Raw genomic sequence first — 18265 nt, forward strand, 5'->3', positions numbered from 1 at the left:
TGATCCTCCTGCCTCAGCCTCCTAAGTCACTGGGATTATAGGCACATGCCACCATGCCTGGACTCTTACTGATCTCTGTCCTTTAATATTTCTTTGCAAATCTGTGCCATTGAACATACTTTCTTAAAACCTGCAATTGTTGCGAACAGGGGGCGTCGTCCTCAGAATATTTCTATTTTTAATGTTTCTAGTGAGAAGTTCAGAACATTTACAGATATGGACATGGATCTTTTAAAAATGGTGTGCTGCTGGGATGTGGCTCAGTGGCAGAGCACGTGCCTCACAGGTGTGAGGCACTGGGTTCGATTCTCAGCACCACATAAAATGAATAAATAAAATAAAGGTATTGTGTCCATCTACAACTAAAAAAATTTTAAAAAATACTGTGGAAAGAACTAGGTTTTTCATACAAAAACTTTTATAATTTATTTGACTAGATACTAAAGCCAACTTACAACAGAATTTTAGACAATATAATAAAGTTTTTAATTTTATAAAATATACACAAGTTTACCCAGTGACATCAAGGTTCTCACAAATACCCAACAATGAGATGACTGTCACAAGAAGAGACAGGCAGTAAGGTACAACTCAAGATTAATCCCTCTTGAGTGATACTGCCCAAATTATATTGTTATGTTATATGCATATATGAATATATAATAACAAATCCCATCATTATGTACAATTCTAATGCACCAATAAAAATATGGAAAGAAAAAGAAAAAAGAGAATAACCCCTCTATGTGGCAAAGAATAGTGCAAGGCTTAATTCTTTTTTTTTTTTTTTTTTAATTATTTTTTTTTATTGTAAACAAATGGGATACATGTTGTTTCTCTGTCTGTACATGGTGTAAAGGCATACCATTTGTGTAATCAAAAATTTACACAGGGTAATGTTGTTTGATTCATTCCGCCATTTTTTCCCTTCCCCCCCTCCCCTCCCACCCCTCCCCTCCATCAAGGCTTAATTCTGACTTAAAAAAAAAAGATTTGCTAGGCATGGTGGCATACATCTGTAATCCCAAAAGTTCAGGAAGCTGAGGCAGGAAGACTGCAAGCTTGATTCCAGTCTCAGCAATTTAGTGAGGGCCTGTCTCAAAATAAAAAATGAGAAAAAGGGTGGGGTATGTGGCTCGGTGGTTAAGTGCACCTGGGTTCAATCCCTAGTTCCAGAAATAAAAAAATAAAATAAAATAAAACAAAAAAAGATTTGTAGTTTATAAACAAATTTGATATTTACTTTTCTGTCCTCCCCTCAAGGATGAAGAGGGGGAGGGAGAGGGGAGAAGCAGGGGGAGGGGGAGGGGGAGGAGGGGGAGGAGAGGGGGAGGGGGAGGAGGAGTAAAACGCTTTTGGCACTGTCAGCTTGTAAACTCTTTTACTCACCTAAAATAAGATGGAATCTATCAGTGTAGACATCCTCAGGGGACTTTACTGAAGCCCCAGATGATGAATCCTGACACATGGAAGTTGGTGTCACAGGCCTTGAGAGATTAGATGTGCCTTCATCTGGGTCAGCAACTACAAAGCCTGTGCTTGTAAGCCACAAGGCTGTAGCATGGAGAATAAGGGCCCAGGAGTTATAATAATGCAATTTTGCATTTTCACTAGTTTCTGCTGTATAGAAAGCACCACCTAAAGAAAAATAAATTTAAAAAAAAAGGAAGCAAACTGTTTTAGGATAAATAAGAGATTAGTGTCCAATACATTTTCTCTTTTCTCTGTTACAAGATAAAAACCATTTCTATCACTTGCAAAGTTCTCATATCCTTTTATATCAGTTCCCCTAAAACTCAAAGAATGTACTTTCTGATTTTTATCAACACAGATGAATTTTGCTTGTTCTTGGATTTCATGGAAATAAAGGTCCATCAACAACTAAAAGAAATTTAAAAAAATTAATATACATACATATACATATTCCTTCTACATATTGAACCCAGGGACACTCTACTACTAAACTTCATTCCATAAAATGTCATTAGTAACTGACTATAAAATTAGATTCCTATCCCCTTTCACACATATCTCCACATCATATCTACAGTATGTATGTGTCTGTAATTGACTTATGTTGCTTTACAACATGTTTAGAGAGTCATTCATACTGCTATACTATCAAAAATAAGTATTTATTGCCTTGCATGCACAAGGCCCTGGATTCAATCCCCAGCACCAAAAAAAAAAAAAACACCAAAAAAACAAAAAAACAACAATAACAAAAAAACAAACAAAAAACCCCCACAAAAACCAACAAACAAAAAACCAAAAACCAAAAACCAAACAAACAAATAAATATTTAGAGCTGGGGTTGTGGGTTGTGGTTGTGGTAGAAGGCTTGCCTAGCATGTGTGAGACACGGGGTTCAATTCTCAGCACTGCATATAAATAAATGAATGAAATAAAGGTCCATCAACAACTAAAAGAAATTAAAAAAAATTAGTATACATATACATACATATTCCTTCTACATACTGAACCCAGGGACACTCTACCACTAAACTTCATTCCAAATCAGCACTTTTTAATTATAACTATTTGTTTTAAGACAGGACCTTGGTAAGTTGCCCAAGCTAGCCTTGAACTTGGAATCCTTTGTCTTTGACCTTTTAAATTTCTAGGATTTTAGTCGTGCACTACCTTACCCAGTTATATGCTATTATTTTGTGTGTTCAATAAAGTTTACTTAAAAGGCATCATGTTACATGCATTCTTTTGGGACTTGCACTTCTTTTTTACCTGATATTAAGACTTGGAGATTTATTTATGTTGATATACATTTATCATTCATTTTTGCTGTTGACAATCAGTTTACTTGCATTTTGTTTCCATCTTTATGCTACTAAAAAGTACAATAAACACTGCATATTTCTTTGTGTTGAATTTCATTAAAATTCTAATAGAACTCAACAGGCTGAATCTAAAATACATATCATAAAGTAAAGAGACAATTATAGCCAAGAAGCTTTGAAATAACATTAGGAAGAGTAAGAGTGGCTAACAAACATCCAACACATAAAATGTCTTTAGTAACTGACTATAAAATTAGATTCCTATCCCCTTCCACACTTATACATTCAGTTCAACTAAAGTTTAAAATATTTCTTTAAAAGGAAAAAAAAAAAAGTTTTTTTCTATTTTTTTTTTTTTGGTGCTGACGATCTACCCAGGGCTAATGCATGGAAGGCATAGCACTCTACCACTGAGTCATATTCCCAGCCTAAAAGGCAAGACTTTAAAGCTGATAGGTCTTGATGGTTGTAATTTAAAAAAAGGGGGGAAAAAAAAGGTAGTACCAAAACCACAAAACATAAGTGACTGATTATTAATTTTAAAAACAAAAAGACAAGCTAAAAGACTGAGAGAAAAAAATGCATGACACATGCTACAAAGGAGCAGTATTAAAATGTATATATAAAGAATTCATGTATGAAAAGAAATTAAAATACAGAATTAAGGAATAAGAAAAGGATAAATAGCAGAGAGAAAATTGGCAAAGAAAAGATTATGATTAGTATATTTATGGAAGAAGCAACTTACAGAGACTATAAACATATAAAAAAGATTCTCAATCAAAGGGGAAAAAACCCAATGAAACACTTTTATATTCATAAGATTGGCTTAATAATATGTTGGGAAGGTGCGAAGAAATAGAAACATGTTGCTGGTGAGCATATAATCACTTCAGAAAGTGATTTGGTATATATGTTATGAGGTAAGATGTGCATGCCTTATGACCTCAGGAATCACCTCCTGGGTATCTACTCTGAAGCAACTCTTGGACACTTATCCTGTGAATGAAAACTGTTCTGGGGGAAATGTTTCAGATAAACATTACCTACTAAAGGAGAAGTTTTGGAAATATAAGTTATTGTCACTCTAGGGGATACCTAATTTTTTTACCTCCTTACCATCAACAGGAAGTTGAGAAGCAAATTCTGAAGGCAAAGTTAAAAGAGCAAAATCCTGAAGTGCAGCAAGCCAGAGTCTGCTTAGTGTGCCAAGATCTGTGTAGACCAAGTCAAGCAGTCCATCTGAAGAATTTGACCCATTTCTGATATTTTCTTCTGAACAGCTGGTAATTTTCAAAGTTTGCTTGTGATTTTTATGTCTTTGTACAGCAATTATGTAGACCTGTTAAAGATTAATTTATAAATAGGAAAATCTTGTATCTGATGAAAAGGTGAGCATAAAAATCTGAAAATCATTGTAGTATCAAGAAGACATACATGTGTAAACACACACACAAAACTGGGGTAAAAAGATACAAAAATATCATCTTCAATAAGATGAGTCAGGGATGACAAACAGCAGGTAAATATGCTGCCACTGTGTACTTAAACAACCGTGATAGCTACAAATAATTTTTCATAGTACTCTTCTTACTAAGCTGGGTTATACACTAATCATCCATCTTAAAATACAGATTCAGAGTTATCTCTGAACTGAAAAGTTGAAATACTGAAAATGTTATTAAAACTCATTTACATAAATAGATTTAAAATGGACTACAGAATAGTAAGCTTACTAACATTTTACATAACATATATAACATGTACTATCATTTTACAAACAATGCTGAAAAACTGAAAAATACAAGTTCATAGTAAACTAATCTAGTAGCAAAACTGACTGAACTCATGTATGGTCTACATAGAATGCAGTATGAATATTCAAGAATTTTAGTATAGATATACTAATATGTTTGATTATAGAATTCATGATATTGCTCCAGACTGAGATGGAGACAAGAGAATATGCACCATATCAGTTTTCTAAAATCCTCCAAATTTTGAATTACAGATATATCTGGCTCCAAGGATTTCAGATGAAGGATTATGGGCTTCAGTTCCATAGAATATGGGTTAGTGTTTATTTTTACTAAGGAAAGAATAAGAGAAGGTAATAGGCTTAATCAAGGGCCCAGAGACTTAAATTATTATAAATAACACCAAATGAGCAAAGACTTGTGGTTTTTTTTTTTTTTCTTTTTTTTTTTTTTTTTGGGTACTGGAGATTGAATCCACTGAGCTACATCCCTAGCACTTTCCAGTTTTTACTTTGAGGCAGGGTCTCTCCAAGTTACTTAGGGTCTCACTAAGTTGCTGAGGCTGGCTTCAAGCTTGTGATCCTTCTGTCTCAGTCTCCTGAGCTGCTGGGATTAGAGGCATGTGCCACTGAACCTGGCTGCAAAGACTTATTTATAAAATAGGTTACAGAATTTGTTTTTTCTAGTAAGATCATATGTTGACTGTTAAAGACAATTAGATTCACTTTACTAAATCTAGGCAGAACTACTTCCTAACCAAAGTCTGTCAACAGTAAATAATGACAAATTTTGAGATTCTACAACCTGAAGGCTTAAAATAGCTCTATTGGAAGAAATCCTTTTGTACATGTAGGCTAATTTTCCGAGTTGCAATCTGACTACATATTTTCATTAAAATGACACATAAACTAAGATTGGCCATGTTTGGTAACTATTCAAGTAGGCAGATATGTGGATTCATTATACTATTCTGTCCGCTTTTGTGCATGTTAAAATTTCCACAATAAACCAACAAATGATATAACTTTGCCCCTGATTAGGAAATTAAATAAAAACAAATTAAGCATTTTATTATAAGTTTCCTTTATTCTTAAAAATGAGTGACTGTGGGGCTGGGGTTGTACCTTAGTGGTGGAGCACTTGTCTAGCACATGTGAGGCACTAGGCTCAATCCTCAGCACCACATAAAAATAAATGAATAAAATAAAGGCATTGTGTCCATCTACAACTTAAAAAAAAAAAAAAAGAGTGATTGCTACTTAATATTTAAATGTCATTCAATGAAAGAGCATTAACAACATTAAAGTATATAGTGATATATAGAGTTGACAGAACATATAAGCAGATTCATGTATTCTTTAAGAACTGATTTCAAGTATTCAAGAACTGATTTCAATAAAGGTTGATTTTCTTTGACTATTATGACTTTTCTCTGGTTCATAATTGCCCCTGCTTAAAGCAGCAGACAATGAGGTCTGTTTTTTCTCTGTGTGGTGCTGGGGATCAAACCTAGGGCCCTGAACATGCTAGGCAAGTGTACCATTACTGAGTTTTGGTCAACATGTCAATTAACATATAAATAAATGTCATGTTAGAAATCTTTTGTTTACCTTAAAAATGGACTTTTTTTTTTTTTTTTTGGTACTGGGGATAGAACTCAGGGACACTTAACAACTGAGTCACATCACCGGCCCTTTTAATTTTTTATTTTGATTCAGAGTCTTGCTAAGTTGCTTAAGGCATCATTAAATTGCTGAGGCTGGCCTTAATCTTGTTATTCTCCTGTTTCAATCTTTTGAGTTGCTGGGATTACAGGCATGCACTGCCATGCCTGGAGATTTATTGTTTCTTAATAGTTAATTTCAGTTTATAGCCTAAGGTGTTTATTAACAAATTCCAAAATTTCAGTTACAATTAAAAAGTACCAACCTCTGCCCAGGCTTTTAGCACAGCTAAGATCTCCATAGTGGAAGCACTTTCATTATATAAGTGACTTAGAGCTTCTTTTCCAGCTTGTATTTTTGTTAACGATGAAACAAGCAACTGATGAACTCTTCGGAGATCATTAAGGTCACTTACAACTCCACTTGCTATCCAGGCACTGCAAACCTGGTTTTTAAGAAAATCAAAAGTTAGATTTTAAAAATAAATATTTCTCTTGTATGTTTAACAGAGCTCAACCAAACACCCAATAGAAGACAGCTGATAACAGTGGTCAAAGTCCTTCAAAAGGAAATGAAGTACAAAAGCAAGGAAACTAGTGCTACTTAGTAAATAAATTGAAGAGTTTTAGATGTTATTAACATGGAGAAATGAAGTTATGAAATCACATCATAAATGTCTGGATTACCATTTTAATTAAATCCTCAATTTTGGGGGGGTAACCAGGGATTGAACTCAGGGGCACTCAACCACTGAGCCACATCCCCTGCTCTATTTTGTATATTATTTAGAGACAGGGTCTTGCTGAGTTGCATAAGGCCTTGCTAAATTGCTGAGGTTGGTTTTGAACTCTCAATTCTCCTGCCTCAGCCTCCTGAGCCCTTGGGATTATAGATAGGTGCCGCTAGGCTTGGTTTATATCTCCAATCTTGATCACTTCATCTCTCTATTTAAAACTAGACATTGTGTGGCTAATATAACTTGATTAAAAGATAAAGCACTTAACATACAAAACTCCAAAGAATTTTTTGTGTTGTTGGGGACTGAATCCAGGGGCCATGTACCTGCTTGATAAATGCTCTACTAGAGCTACATCTCCCAAAATCTTCCAGTGAAGATTTTGATTCTTTTGATGATAATGTATTTTTAATTTTAAAAACAAAACTTATTCATAATTCTGCAATGCAGAAAGTTTACTAAATTATCAGGCATTGTCTATGTTTAAAAAAATTTTTTTTTTTAGTTCTCAATGAACCTTTATTTTAGTTACTTATTTATATGTGGTGCTGAGGATTGAACCCAGAGTCTCACACATGCCAGGCAAGTGCTCTGCCACTCAGTCACAACCCCAGCCCCTGTCTATGTTTTTTTTCAGGTGTCATGGTACTTCTCTTTTTCTAAAGGAAATTTATTTGCTCCCCTCCATACACAAGTGGTCCCTGTCTTATGATGGTTCAATCTAATTTTTTTTTTCACCTTACAATGATACAAAGGTGATATGCATCAGCAGAAACAGTACTTTGAATTCTGACCTTTTCCTGGGCTAAGGATATGCCCAACACTAGCCCTTGTGATGCTGCACAGCAGCAGGGAGCCATAGTTCCTAGTGAGTTTCACAGTCAAGAGATTAGCTCTGCAAATTACTTGACACTCTAGTGTACTGGGTTGCCAAGCTATGATGTCTGGTGGGCTAGGTATGTTAAATACATATTCTATTTAGGATATTTCAGTTTATGAAATTGATTTCAGTTTATGAGTTGATATGCAACCCAGCTGGAAGTTGAGGAGCATCTGTATTTACTTACTTTCTGTCTCATTTCACAGAAGATTTCAAGTAGTTTATAGCAAGAATATACATAATAAAGTGATGACAAATTAAAGACTCAGTACACATTTTGTACAGTTCTCTGAATATTGAAGGCACTCAAATTTTTGTAAATACAATCTATAAAAGAAAGCTGAGGCACTACAGTGTATTTCAATGTTAGAGTGTGTGCTTAGATAGCATGCATGAGGTCCTGGGTTCAATCCCCAGCATCTGACTAAAAATTAGATTTAGAAAAAAGATTAGAAAGAAATGACTAAAATTAGGTTTTTTTCCATTATGTTTATAATTAATTTATTCATGATAGTCCTGCTTTTAATTACTCCGGGTCAAATGTTTGACAATCCACTCCAAGAAAAGAAAATGTTTAAAACTCTGTATTATATGGCTCTTAGATACAGGAAAAAAAATGCTCCACCTCACTTGAAATACCAATCTAAGCTCTCCTGAGATACCCTTTTTACTTTATCATGTAGATAGAAAGAACGACCTACGCAGAGGCTAGGAGTGTAGCTTAGTGGTAGAGAGCTTGCCTAGCATGTGTCAGACTATGGATTCACTTCAATTCCCAGCACTCTGCCTCTTCACCAAAAGGGCCCATGTGGAAGATCATATTATTGTAGTACTATTTGTAACAGCAAAAGACTAAAAACCCTGTATTGTCCTTCAATATGAAACTGTTCAAATAAATTACGACATATCCATAGATAGGGTTACCATGCAATTGTGAAAAAGGAAGAGGAAGTTCTCTAACTTTAAGAAAAAGAAAACAGTAAGTCGAGATCAATGGAAAGACAACCCTGGCTTCAATTACTAACTGAACTGGTTCTTAAGATCATATTCAAGCTTTGTCTTTTTAACTATTTACCTGACAAGCTTTGGCAGTGACATCAGGTGGTGTCTCTGAAGCGAAGGCAGGTCTAAGTGCTGCTCCTACCTGACGAAAAATTATATGATGAATCAAACATCAATAAGAGCACAAATTCTCCTTTATAACTTGATTTTAAAATTATATATTTATAGTAGGTACAATGGCACCTGTTGGTTTTGCCTGCCCTGAATAATCTTCCCTTATTTTTAGATAACGGGATTCCTGTTTGGGGAACCATTTCTCCCCTAGCTCTTGGTCCATGTGCTCTAGGGACTTACACTGGTATACTGAAAGCTCTTAAGACTTTTGTTGGAAGTACTGGAAAAGAAATAATGTCTCTTTAAAAGAACGTGGGTACTGAGAGAGCCATCTTAATTATCACTTACAGAAGCAAACCTTAGAGCAAAGCCATGCAGAAGACAGTAGAGTCAACAAGGAGATTCCTGACAATAATTTTCCTTTTTATGCCTTAAATGAGTTGTAACTGTATTTCTAACATTTATAATTTTTAAAAATATAAAAATATAAGAGCTTCCTTTAACTAAGCTGAATTATAATATTTTAGTCTAAAATGACAGTTCTATGTAACTTCAATTCCTTCTTTTTGCTTTCTCCCAAAAGTATACACTAGCATAACCTATTGGGATAAAGGAGTAAGACTGTTAACCAACTAGGAAATTGCTCTGGTCTCCCTACTTCTTAGTTATCACAACTTGCCTCTAAATCATAATGAGAGATATTCTTGGATGACTACTGTAGAGGACTATAAGACAGTTGATTTTGTTATCTTCCTTGCTCTTTCCACCTTGTGCAATGGACCAAACACAATCAGTTAAAAAAGTATAAAACTGTAATAGAAACCTGAATCCTTTCCTAAGTCTGGGGAAAAAAAAAAAAAAAAAAAAAAAAGACGTTAAGTACAACATTCTATTCTAGGAATAGTGATTTAATGTAGCCTGACTATTTAGTGTTAATTACTTATTCAGACATTTTGTAAAACATTTCATTACTGAAATCCTCTATTTCATCAAATTAGTAAAGTTTTAATTATTAAAATTAATCCTTAAGATCTATTTTATATACCATTTTGCTTCTACTTAAAGCTTTATAAACTGATAGTTATCAGATTTCTTCTACAAATATATGTATTTTTTACATCTTGATGATACTGGTGACATGTTAGAAGAGAAATATCCTCACTTGACTTAAAAGTTGAAGTGCCAAGTAGTTTTGTAGACATATTATTGGTGTTTTTAATAAAAAAATTTTTCTAAGAGAAAATGCTTACATTGGCTTGATACTGCTCCAGAATCACATGACCTGGAAACTCTGGTTCTGGAATAGTTGCAAATCGCCGAATAACAACTAAAAGTGTTTCAAGGCCAGAAAGACGGAGTTGATCACTGTGATCTGTGGCAGCCATAAAAGCCATGCGAATTAAGTCAGCAAGATGTAACACCAAAAAGTCATCTACAAGATTAAAAAAATGCCTTATTAGGAAATAGAATATACTAAAACTAAGATTTATGGTAAGTGATAATTTCTCCTTAAATTCATAGGCTAGACTTTTTAGGTAGTTCTGATATGATTTACTATTTTGTTTTATTGTATAACAAATAGAGACTTTAAAGTTGAATTCAATATACTCAAATGCATACACACGAAACTACTTCAAACCAAAAAATTAAATAGTTATTAAAAAAAAAAAGTGGAATTAGCATCCTTTAAAAGAGCGCTAATAGTCTCAGTAGATATTTTGTTCAGACCTTCTGATAAAAGTGCATTAGTTGGTATTTAGGAGACCTTGGGCTTTGATGAATTAGACAGTAATTTATTCTTTTTACATCAAATTGAAGCTAAGAGCCTAAATGTTGCCTTAGAAAAAGCTGTGTGACCGGGCATGGCAGTGCATGCCTGTAATCCCAGTGACTTGGGAGGTTGAGGCAGGAAGATTCCAATAATATTTCTGAAAATAGCTAACCTTTACCCAGAACATGTCCCGGACTAATTCAAAGGACAAAGTTATAGCTCACATTGGAGAACTAACATATGGTCATAAGTGCCAACTACTATTCCATTCTATTACTTTTATTTATTTTTGTGGTGCTAGGGATTGAACTCAGGGCCTTTCTCATGCTACATAAACATTTTACCACTGAGTCATATCCCCAAGACCTCACTAATATTTTGTTTGGGAGCACAAGAATGAGTAAATATCTATGACATCCTAATTCTTCACTGATAAGTATCTTGCATAGTGCTTATTCCAAGTAAGAGTCTCAAAAGATGATCGCTTAAAAATAATTAAATCAGAGATGTCTAATTCATACTCAAGGGGTGACAGTAACATTTTGCTTTTTATTTCTTTTGTCTGATAAAGAATATGACTAGGTTACTCATAAAGGTATACTTTGACTTTGAATAATTATGTCCTTACATGAATTTTAAAAATGTAACATGAAACCATGAACACATACAAATATATAGGTAAAAATAAAATTGAACAAAGTCCAAATGGCCTTGCAATTAGGCTTACTTTACACTGAGATAGGTTCAAATATTTTAGGTAATATTCATGACACTGAAATAATCTATAAGCAAAAATTGTTAAAAGTTACAATTCAGAAAATTCGTTTTGGGAACTAGCTAACGCACACATTACTTCCCAAGAACATGATCATTCTCTATAAACTTAACTCACTGAACATGCCCATCAATCAAAAGTGAATACAAATTCAAGAAGCTTATCAATAAAAATGTATTTAAACATTAAAAAAGGTACTAACCTGTAGTTTACATAAATACTATAATCAAACATCATAACTGACTTGGAAGGATAAAAATAATCTTTTGGTTTTATTATTAAAATAAATATTAAAACCATAAGCAGGCAGCATTTCTATTTACATCTCTTGGTATGCCACTTACTTCTTGAATCCCTCTTTTTCATTTCTTGTGCTAAAGCAATATCAAAATGTGCACTGTTTGCATTCTCACACTGGTTAATTATCCTACAAACACATTCAACAGCAAAGACTCTAGTAGCCCATCGAGGATTGGTAAAACGATGGGGTTTTTCATCACTTCTGGTGGTCAGGACTGAGGCATCATCAAGTTTATGTCCTTCTTCCTCTTGCATTGTATCCACACAAGTTATAGTTGCAAAATCTTTTATCAAGGGAAAATACACAGAATTACAATCAATTGGAAGGTGTATATATATTAACTTTTTTATTTGTTCTTTTTAGTTATACATGACAGCAGAATGTATTTTGACATATTATACATACATGGAGTTATAACTTCCCATTCTTGTGGTTGTACACAATGTGGAGTTACACTGATCATGTATTCATATATAAACATAGGAAAGTAATGTTCGATTTATTCTATTGTCTTTCCTGTTCCCAACATTCATCTCTTCCCTCATTTCCCTTTGTATCCCCCGCCTCCTTAGCATCCACTTATCAGGGAGACTATTTTTTTTTTTTTTTTTTTTTTTTTGGGGGGAATTGGTTTATTTTACTTAGCATGATAGTTTCCAGTTCCATCCAATTACTGGCAAATACCATAATTTCATTTTTCTTGATAGCTAATAATATTCTTGATAGCTAATAATATTCTTGATAGCTTTTCTTGATAGCTAATAATATTCCACTGTGTATGTATTGAAGGTATATTTTTAAGAGAACACAAAAAATGAATTCAAATGCAGACTAGAATTACTATTAAGAATACACTTTAGGGCTGGAGATATAGCTCAGTTGGTAGAGTGCTTGCCCTGGAAGCACAAGGCCCTGGGTTCAATCCCCAGTACCACAAAACAAAAAACAAAACAAAACAAAACAAAAAAAAAACACTTTAAAAAAATTATTTGGTACTGGATTGAACCAAGGGGTACTTTACCACTGAGCTACATTTCCAATCCTTTATTTTTTATTTTGTGATAGGTTTTGCTAAATTGTTGAGGCTGGCCTTGAGCTTGTCAATCTCCTGCCTCAGTCTCCCAAATCGCTGGTATTACAGGTGTGTGTCACCATGCCTGGCAAACATATACCTTTATAACAACATCAAATAACTATGTCTAATAACTGTAGATAACAATGTTGTCTAAAGGAAATGCTATGAGAGCTGTTCCAGGTCAAAAGAATGAAGTTGTTAAAATATACTTGAAGTAAAAAACAATTACAACAGTAGATACTACAGCAATTATCAATTCTAAGCATACAGATGGTTAAACTTAATGAAGCACAAATTATTTTTTAGTAGGGAGTATGAGTAGGGTGAACTGCAAAGTATTTTTTAGATGCTGTTTTAACCCTGGGTCTTTGAATGGACTTAATGAGATTCTTGAATATACTAAACATGTCTGAAAGTAGTTTTGTTACTAGAGACCCTCTGCTGTCATACTTTAGTATGGTTAAAGTATTGTTTATTTACTGTTAAACTCAACTTAAAATGGAACTAATGCTATCAAACAAACCATCCTGCTTTGCTTTTCTTTTTAAAGATATTTTTTAGTTGTCAATGAACCTTTATTTTATGACTTACACATGCTAGGTAAGTGTTCTTCCACTGAGCCACAACCTCAGCCCCCACCTGTTTTTGTTTGTTTTGTTTTTTTGCGGTGCTGGGAATTGAACCCAGGGCCTTGTGCTTGGGAGGCAAGTACTCTACTAACTGAGCTATATCCCCAGCCCCTGTTTTCTTAAACTATCATTACATGTCAATATTTTTTGGTGTTATGATAGTAAAGATGTCACTAATCAAATTATGGCCAAGTTATCTTATGACTAAGAAATAAACAGACTCAAAGGTGTTTTCCTAATAAGAAGAGATGGCACCAAACTACAGAGGATAAAGAGGTAATGGGAAAATAAAATTGAGCTGGCAAGTTCAGGGAGGTGAGACACCAAAAAAATGTGGTCAGTCTATATATGCACATATACATTTTTTTCTAAAGAAGTCCATGCAAATTCTTAAGTAGTGAGAATAGAAGAGAGCAGGAAAACTTGTAGAGCCTATGGTTCAAAGAGCAGGTATAAAATCACTGGAAGAGATGGAAGATTGAAGAGAACACAAAAAAATTCCAGAAATCTTATGGCACCTTTTTACATAATTCAGAGATCAGAGCCACGTTAAATTATAACATTTGTATAACTAAATTGAGACCTAATGAAATCCAATGGAAAATTCATGGATTTTAAAGTGATGTGAGCTTAGGTTTGAATTTGTATCTTTGGGTAAGATACTTACATCTCCAAGTTTTTCTCTTCTGCAAAATGGAACACTGCCTATTCATAGGATGGTTAAATGATTAAACTAGATAAAACATGTACGGTTCCTGGAACAGAATTGGTTTCTTTTTTCTTCTTCCATGTATTTCTCTCTTTAAGTATGCACACTTCAAAGACTCAGGGGGCTAGGGATATAGCTCAGCTGGTAGAGTGCTTGCCTCACAAGCACAAGGCCCTGGGTTCAATCCCCAGCACCACAAAAAAAAAAAAAAAAAAGACTCAAGTACACATTCTTATAATTGTATTAGCAAACACATTAGGGGAATAATATTTTTTTATGGTTGTAGATGGACAGCATGCCTTTATTCTACTTGTTTTCCTTTTTTATATGGTGCTAAAGATTGAACCTAGGGCTGCACACATTATAGGTAAGCACTCTGCCACTGAGCTACAGCCCCAGCCCCTAACATTTCCTAATATTTTAAATTAACATTACTAAATGTGGAGGAATTGATTTGTTTGCTTTCTATTATATTGATTTGCTGCAATCCCTCAAATATTTATTACATGTATGAAAAAAAATAATGGATCCAATATAAGTTATGCCTTTTATAGTATAAGTAATGACCCCACTTTTTAATTTGTTTGATACAGGAATGTTATCTTAGACAATAAAAATAGAAAAAAAGCTGCCTTAAGTGTTAAGATTTGTACTGTTCAAATTACAAAGAATTAAAAACCATTACAAGCAGAATCTTCAGTTTAAGAAAGAAATGCCTAGACAACTGTAATTCAAATAGGTAAGATTGATGAAAGGTCAGTGGGAAATAATTTTCTATAGTGTTTATTTTCAATTTTATCATTTCAACAGGCAATTACCAGTACTTACCAGCTGATGCAGCAAGTACTTCTTTACAAAGTTTTAACCAAAGAGAGAGTTTTTCCACTGCCATAGATGTTAGCATGTGATTTAAAGTCTCTTTGATATCATGGCACAATCTCTGATCTGTCTCTTTGTCTAGTAAGGCCAATAAGGCCCCCTCAAGGCCCACTTCTCTGATGTTAGCATCTGACAAGAAGAAAACCGATGATCTAAGTAATACAGAAAACAAAACTGCCATATGAGAAGTACACACATTCAATGGTTATCAAATATTACATACATAAAAATATTTTAAAGAACTAAATATTGTGCCTTAGTCTACTGAGATTGAGTTTGGTTCACAATTGAATTTTGAGATTATTTATGAACCTGCACAGATATTTTTAATGTAATGTCTGAGTAAGTCTTCAGTAAGAGTTATTAATTTTTCTTTTAAAACTGGGTAAATATCATCTAATTGAAGTTCAACACAGCACACAAATTTCACCCAATGTCTGTTGGTATTATTACTTTTTTCTCTAAAGTTAATTTCAAATCAATAAAATAATCAATGACTTTCCTCATCTTGGTATAAAGGTTCTGAATTTTTTAACATGAGTGTATAGGCAAATAAAAAACAATCACTGTAGGAAAATTAATTACTACAGCTAAGATATTATGAACTATTAACTAACATAAATCACTTTACAATATTCTTACTGCAAAGTAACAAATCATCTCTAAGAAGAAATACAAACCGTGAGCTATCATCTACTGCCTATAATTCTGAAAATGCCAAAAATATATATTCTTTTGAATATTTAATTCATCTACAATTTATGAAATAATTTAGATTCTAAATATTATGACAGACTGTTTTAAAAGTGTAATTATCTTTTAAAGATCAGAAGGAGATGATAGGAGTGTTTCAGATTAGGAGTCTAAAATAAATAAACAAAGGACGCAATACCTTTATTTATTTATTTTTATGTGGTGCTAAGGATGGAACCCAGTGCCTCACATGTGCCAGGCAAGTGCTCTACCATTGAGCCACAACCCCAACACTAGTAATTCTTTCTTGCAGTAGGTTTAAAACATACTATGTAGCAATTTTAAATTTCTGTTTAAAAGACTCATGTATATAAAGAAAATTCAAGGTTAAAACAATCATTTAAGCTGGACATATGTTGATAAAAAGAATTACCTGGAGTCAACTTTTCTCTGCTATCCTTAGCAAGCTTAACAGCATGTTCTGAAACTTCAGATGCTTCTCTCTGTACAAGCTGACGTAAACAAGCCAGAACTGCTCTTCTCAGTAATAAGTAGGGACTACAGAGATTCACCTGAAAAATATCATTTGGAGAATGAAAGAGCTACAGTTCTTGGTGGCATTCAGTAAACCAACAGATATTCACCGGACTTCTTCCTGATCACAATTTATTAAACATACAGAAACTTCTTGAAACTATTTTAGTATATATTTATGATCATGTACCTTAGAAACAGTTTAAGGAATAATGCACACACTAGATTATGCACTATTCATAAATAAATCCAAGCAAAAGCCTCTCAATTAGTGTTAGAAGACAGAGAATTTATTTGAATGAGAATAGTTTTGAGAGATTTAAGAAACAATTTAAAGGATTTATACATTTGTGCTCATGCAATTCTATTATAATGTGTTAAGATTCTCTAAGAAATGTATACAAATTGAGCAATACAGCATATTGGTTAAATTGGAGGGTCTACAGTCAAACTGTTTGACTCCTAGATCCACCACTTACTAGATGTGTGACCTTGGGCAAGTTATTTAACCTCTCTGTGTCTTACTTTTCTTTATTTATAACACTCTCCCATCTCATAGGGCTGTTGTGAAATTAACACAAAGTAACATGCAAAGTGATTACCATGGAACCTGATAAATGGTAATGCTCAATAAATGTTAGTTATTACTAATGTAGTCTCTAACAAGTTATTTTGTAGTTATATTATTTAGAAGACATAAAGAGTAAGTAAATGCATTTTCAAATAAAGGCAGAAGTTTTACTCAGAAAACATTCACCAAAAATACAGAACAGCAAATTACATGTATATATACTTATATGTACACATATATGCATACTTATATACATATATGTATATATTTTAGGGCTACAATGTAAATCTCAATAGGATGTATTTACTTATGGCGAATCATAAGCTTAGTGATATACCTTAAATGACCAACTATAAGTCAGAGATTTCTGGATGCAAATTCTCTATGATTTCACAAGTGAAATAAAGTCTAGAGATTTAAAATTTATTTTGTTCTAACTCAGAAAGTAAAATAAGTTTGGTGTAATCTATAGCTTTTTTTTTTTTTTGTACTGGAAATTGAATCTAGGGTCTTGCACATGCTAGATACACTCTACCACCTGAGCTACACACCTAGGCCAGTATGTATCTTACAGTGATTTCCAAAGCAAAATCTGAGAAATAATGGCATAATTCCAGCAGTGATCTTATGGTGACTTGGCATATGCAGAAAAAACAGGACTAAAGTAGGAGAGCTTGTTGTAAACAGCAGAGGCTAAATTCAAGAGACAGAAAGAGAGAGAGAGAGAGAGAGAGAGAGAGAGAGAGAGAGAGAGAGAGAGAGAAGGTAGCAGCTAGTTTTCAATGTATAAGAAGAAATCACACGCACGAGGAATGCAATATTAAATTTTGTCATAAGCCAGAAACCAGAAAAAGTTAGTTAATGTATCATGAATGAAACATGTGGGAGGGAACTGTTTAGTAAATGGTCTATATTACCCCCAAGCCATATCATAAACTCAAAAATGGAGAGAGCAATGTCATTCACAGAAGTCTCAAGGTAATATCATTCCAGCCATGTTTAGGAACTTCTGTTGTTTAAAACTAGTACAGAAGATAAGAAAGAAGTTAAAATGTAAAAAGATAAAAGATCACGTTTACTCATGCCCAGATTACTCCTATATTCAACAACAACAAAACACACTCTGCAAGACAATTTTAAATAAATCTATTAGTTATTTTAATTGAAGTTTTACAAGCATATAACACAAGGCAGGTGCAGCATTTATTCAGGTTGGTCAAACAGTCTTCTAAAAAGCATGCTTAGAAGCACTCTGTTTGGTAGAAAAAAGATTGAAGACTGTCACACAAAGCAAAATGGAAGGCTTAGTATCTCCATGTCATTCTCCAGCATTTAAATTGGGAGGAATAGGCAAACAAAGCAGGCAAAACACAGAAGTTA

General features: G+C 33.6%; 1 protein-coding gene and 1 long non-coding RNA gene across 3 annotated transcripts in view; one reads left to right on the top strand and one right to left on the bottom strand.

Moving 5' to 3' along the window:
• The window catches only part of LOC124976035 (uncharacterized), a 45775-nt gene extending 41369 nt beyond the window's left edge, over window positions 1–4406 (top strand). For both annotated transcript variants that reach the window (XR_007106970.1, XR_007106969.1), the window contains exon 3: window positions 3924–4406. This is a non-coding gene — a long non-coding RNA (uncharacterized LOC124976035). The remainder of the gene's footprint in view (window positions 1–3923) is intronic.
• Window positions 1–18265, bottom strand: part of Heatr5a (HEAT repeat containing 5A) — a 104278-nt gene that overhangs the window by 16107 nt on the left and 69906 nt on the right. Inside the window, 8 exon segments of the mRNA XM_047538632.1 lie at window positions 1390–1638; window positions 3915–4137; window positions 6482–6661; window positions 8908–8976; window positions 10199–10380; window positions 11839–12078; window positions 15037–15216; window positions 16214–16352. Coding sequence (XP_047394588.1) covers window positions 1390–1638; window positions 3915–4137; window positions 6482–6661; window positions 8908–8976; window positions 10199–10380; window positions 11839–12078; window positions 15037–15216; window positions 16214–16352 — 1462 coding nt within the window.

Source organism: Sciurus carolinensis, chromosome 2 (assembly GCF_902686445.1).
Source record: "Sciurus carolinensis chromosome 2, mSciCar1.2, whole genome shotgun sequence".
NCBI classification, from domain to species: Eukaryota; Metazoa; Chordata; class Mammalia; order Rodentia; family Sciuridae; genus Sciurus; species Sciurus carolinensis.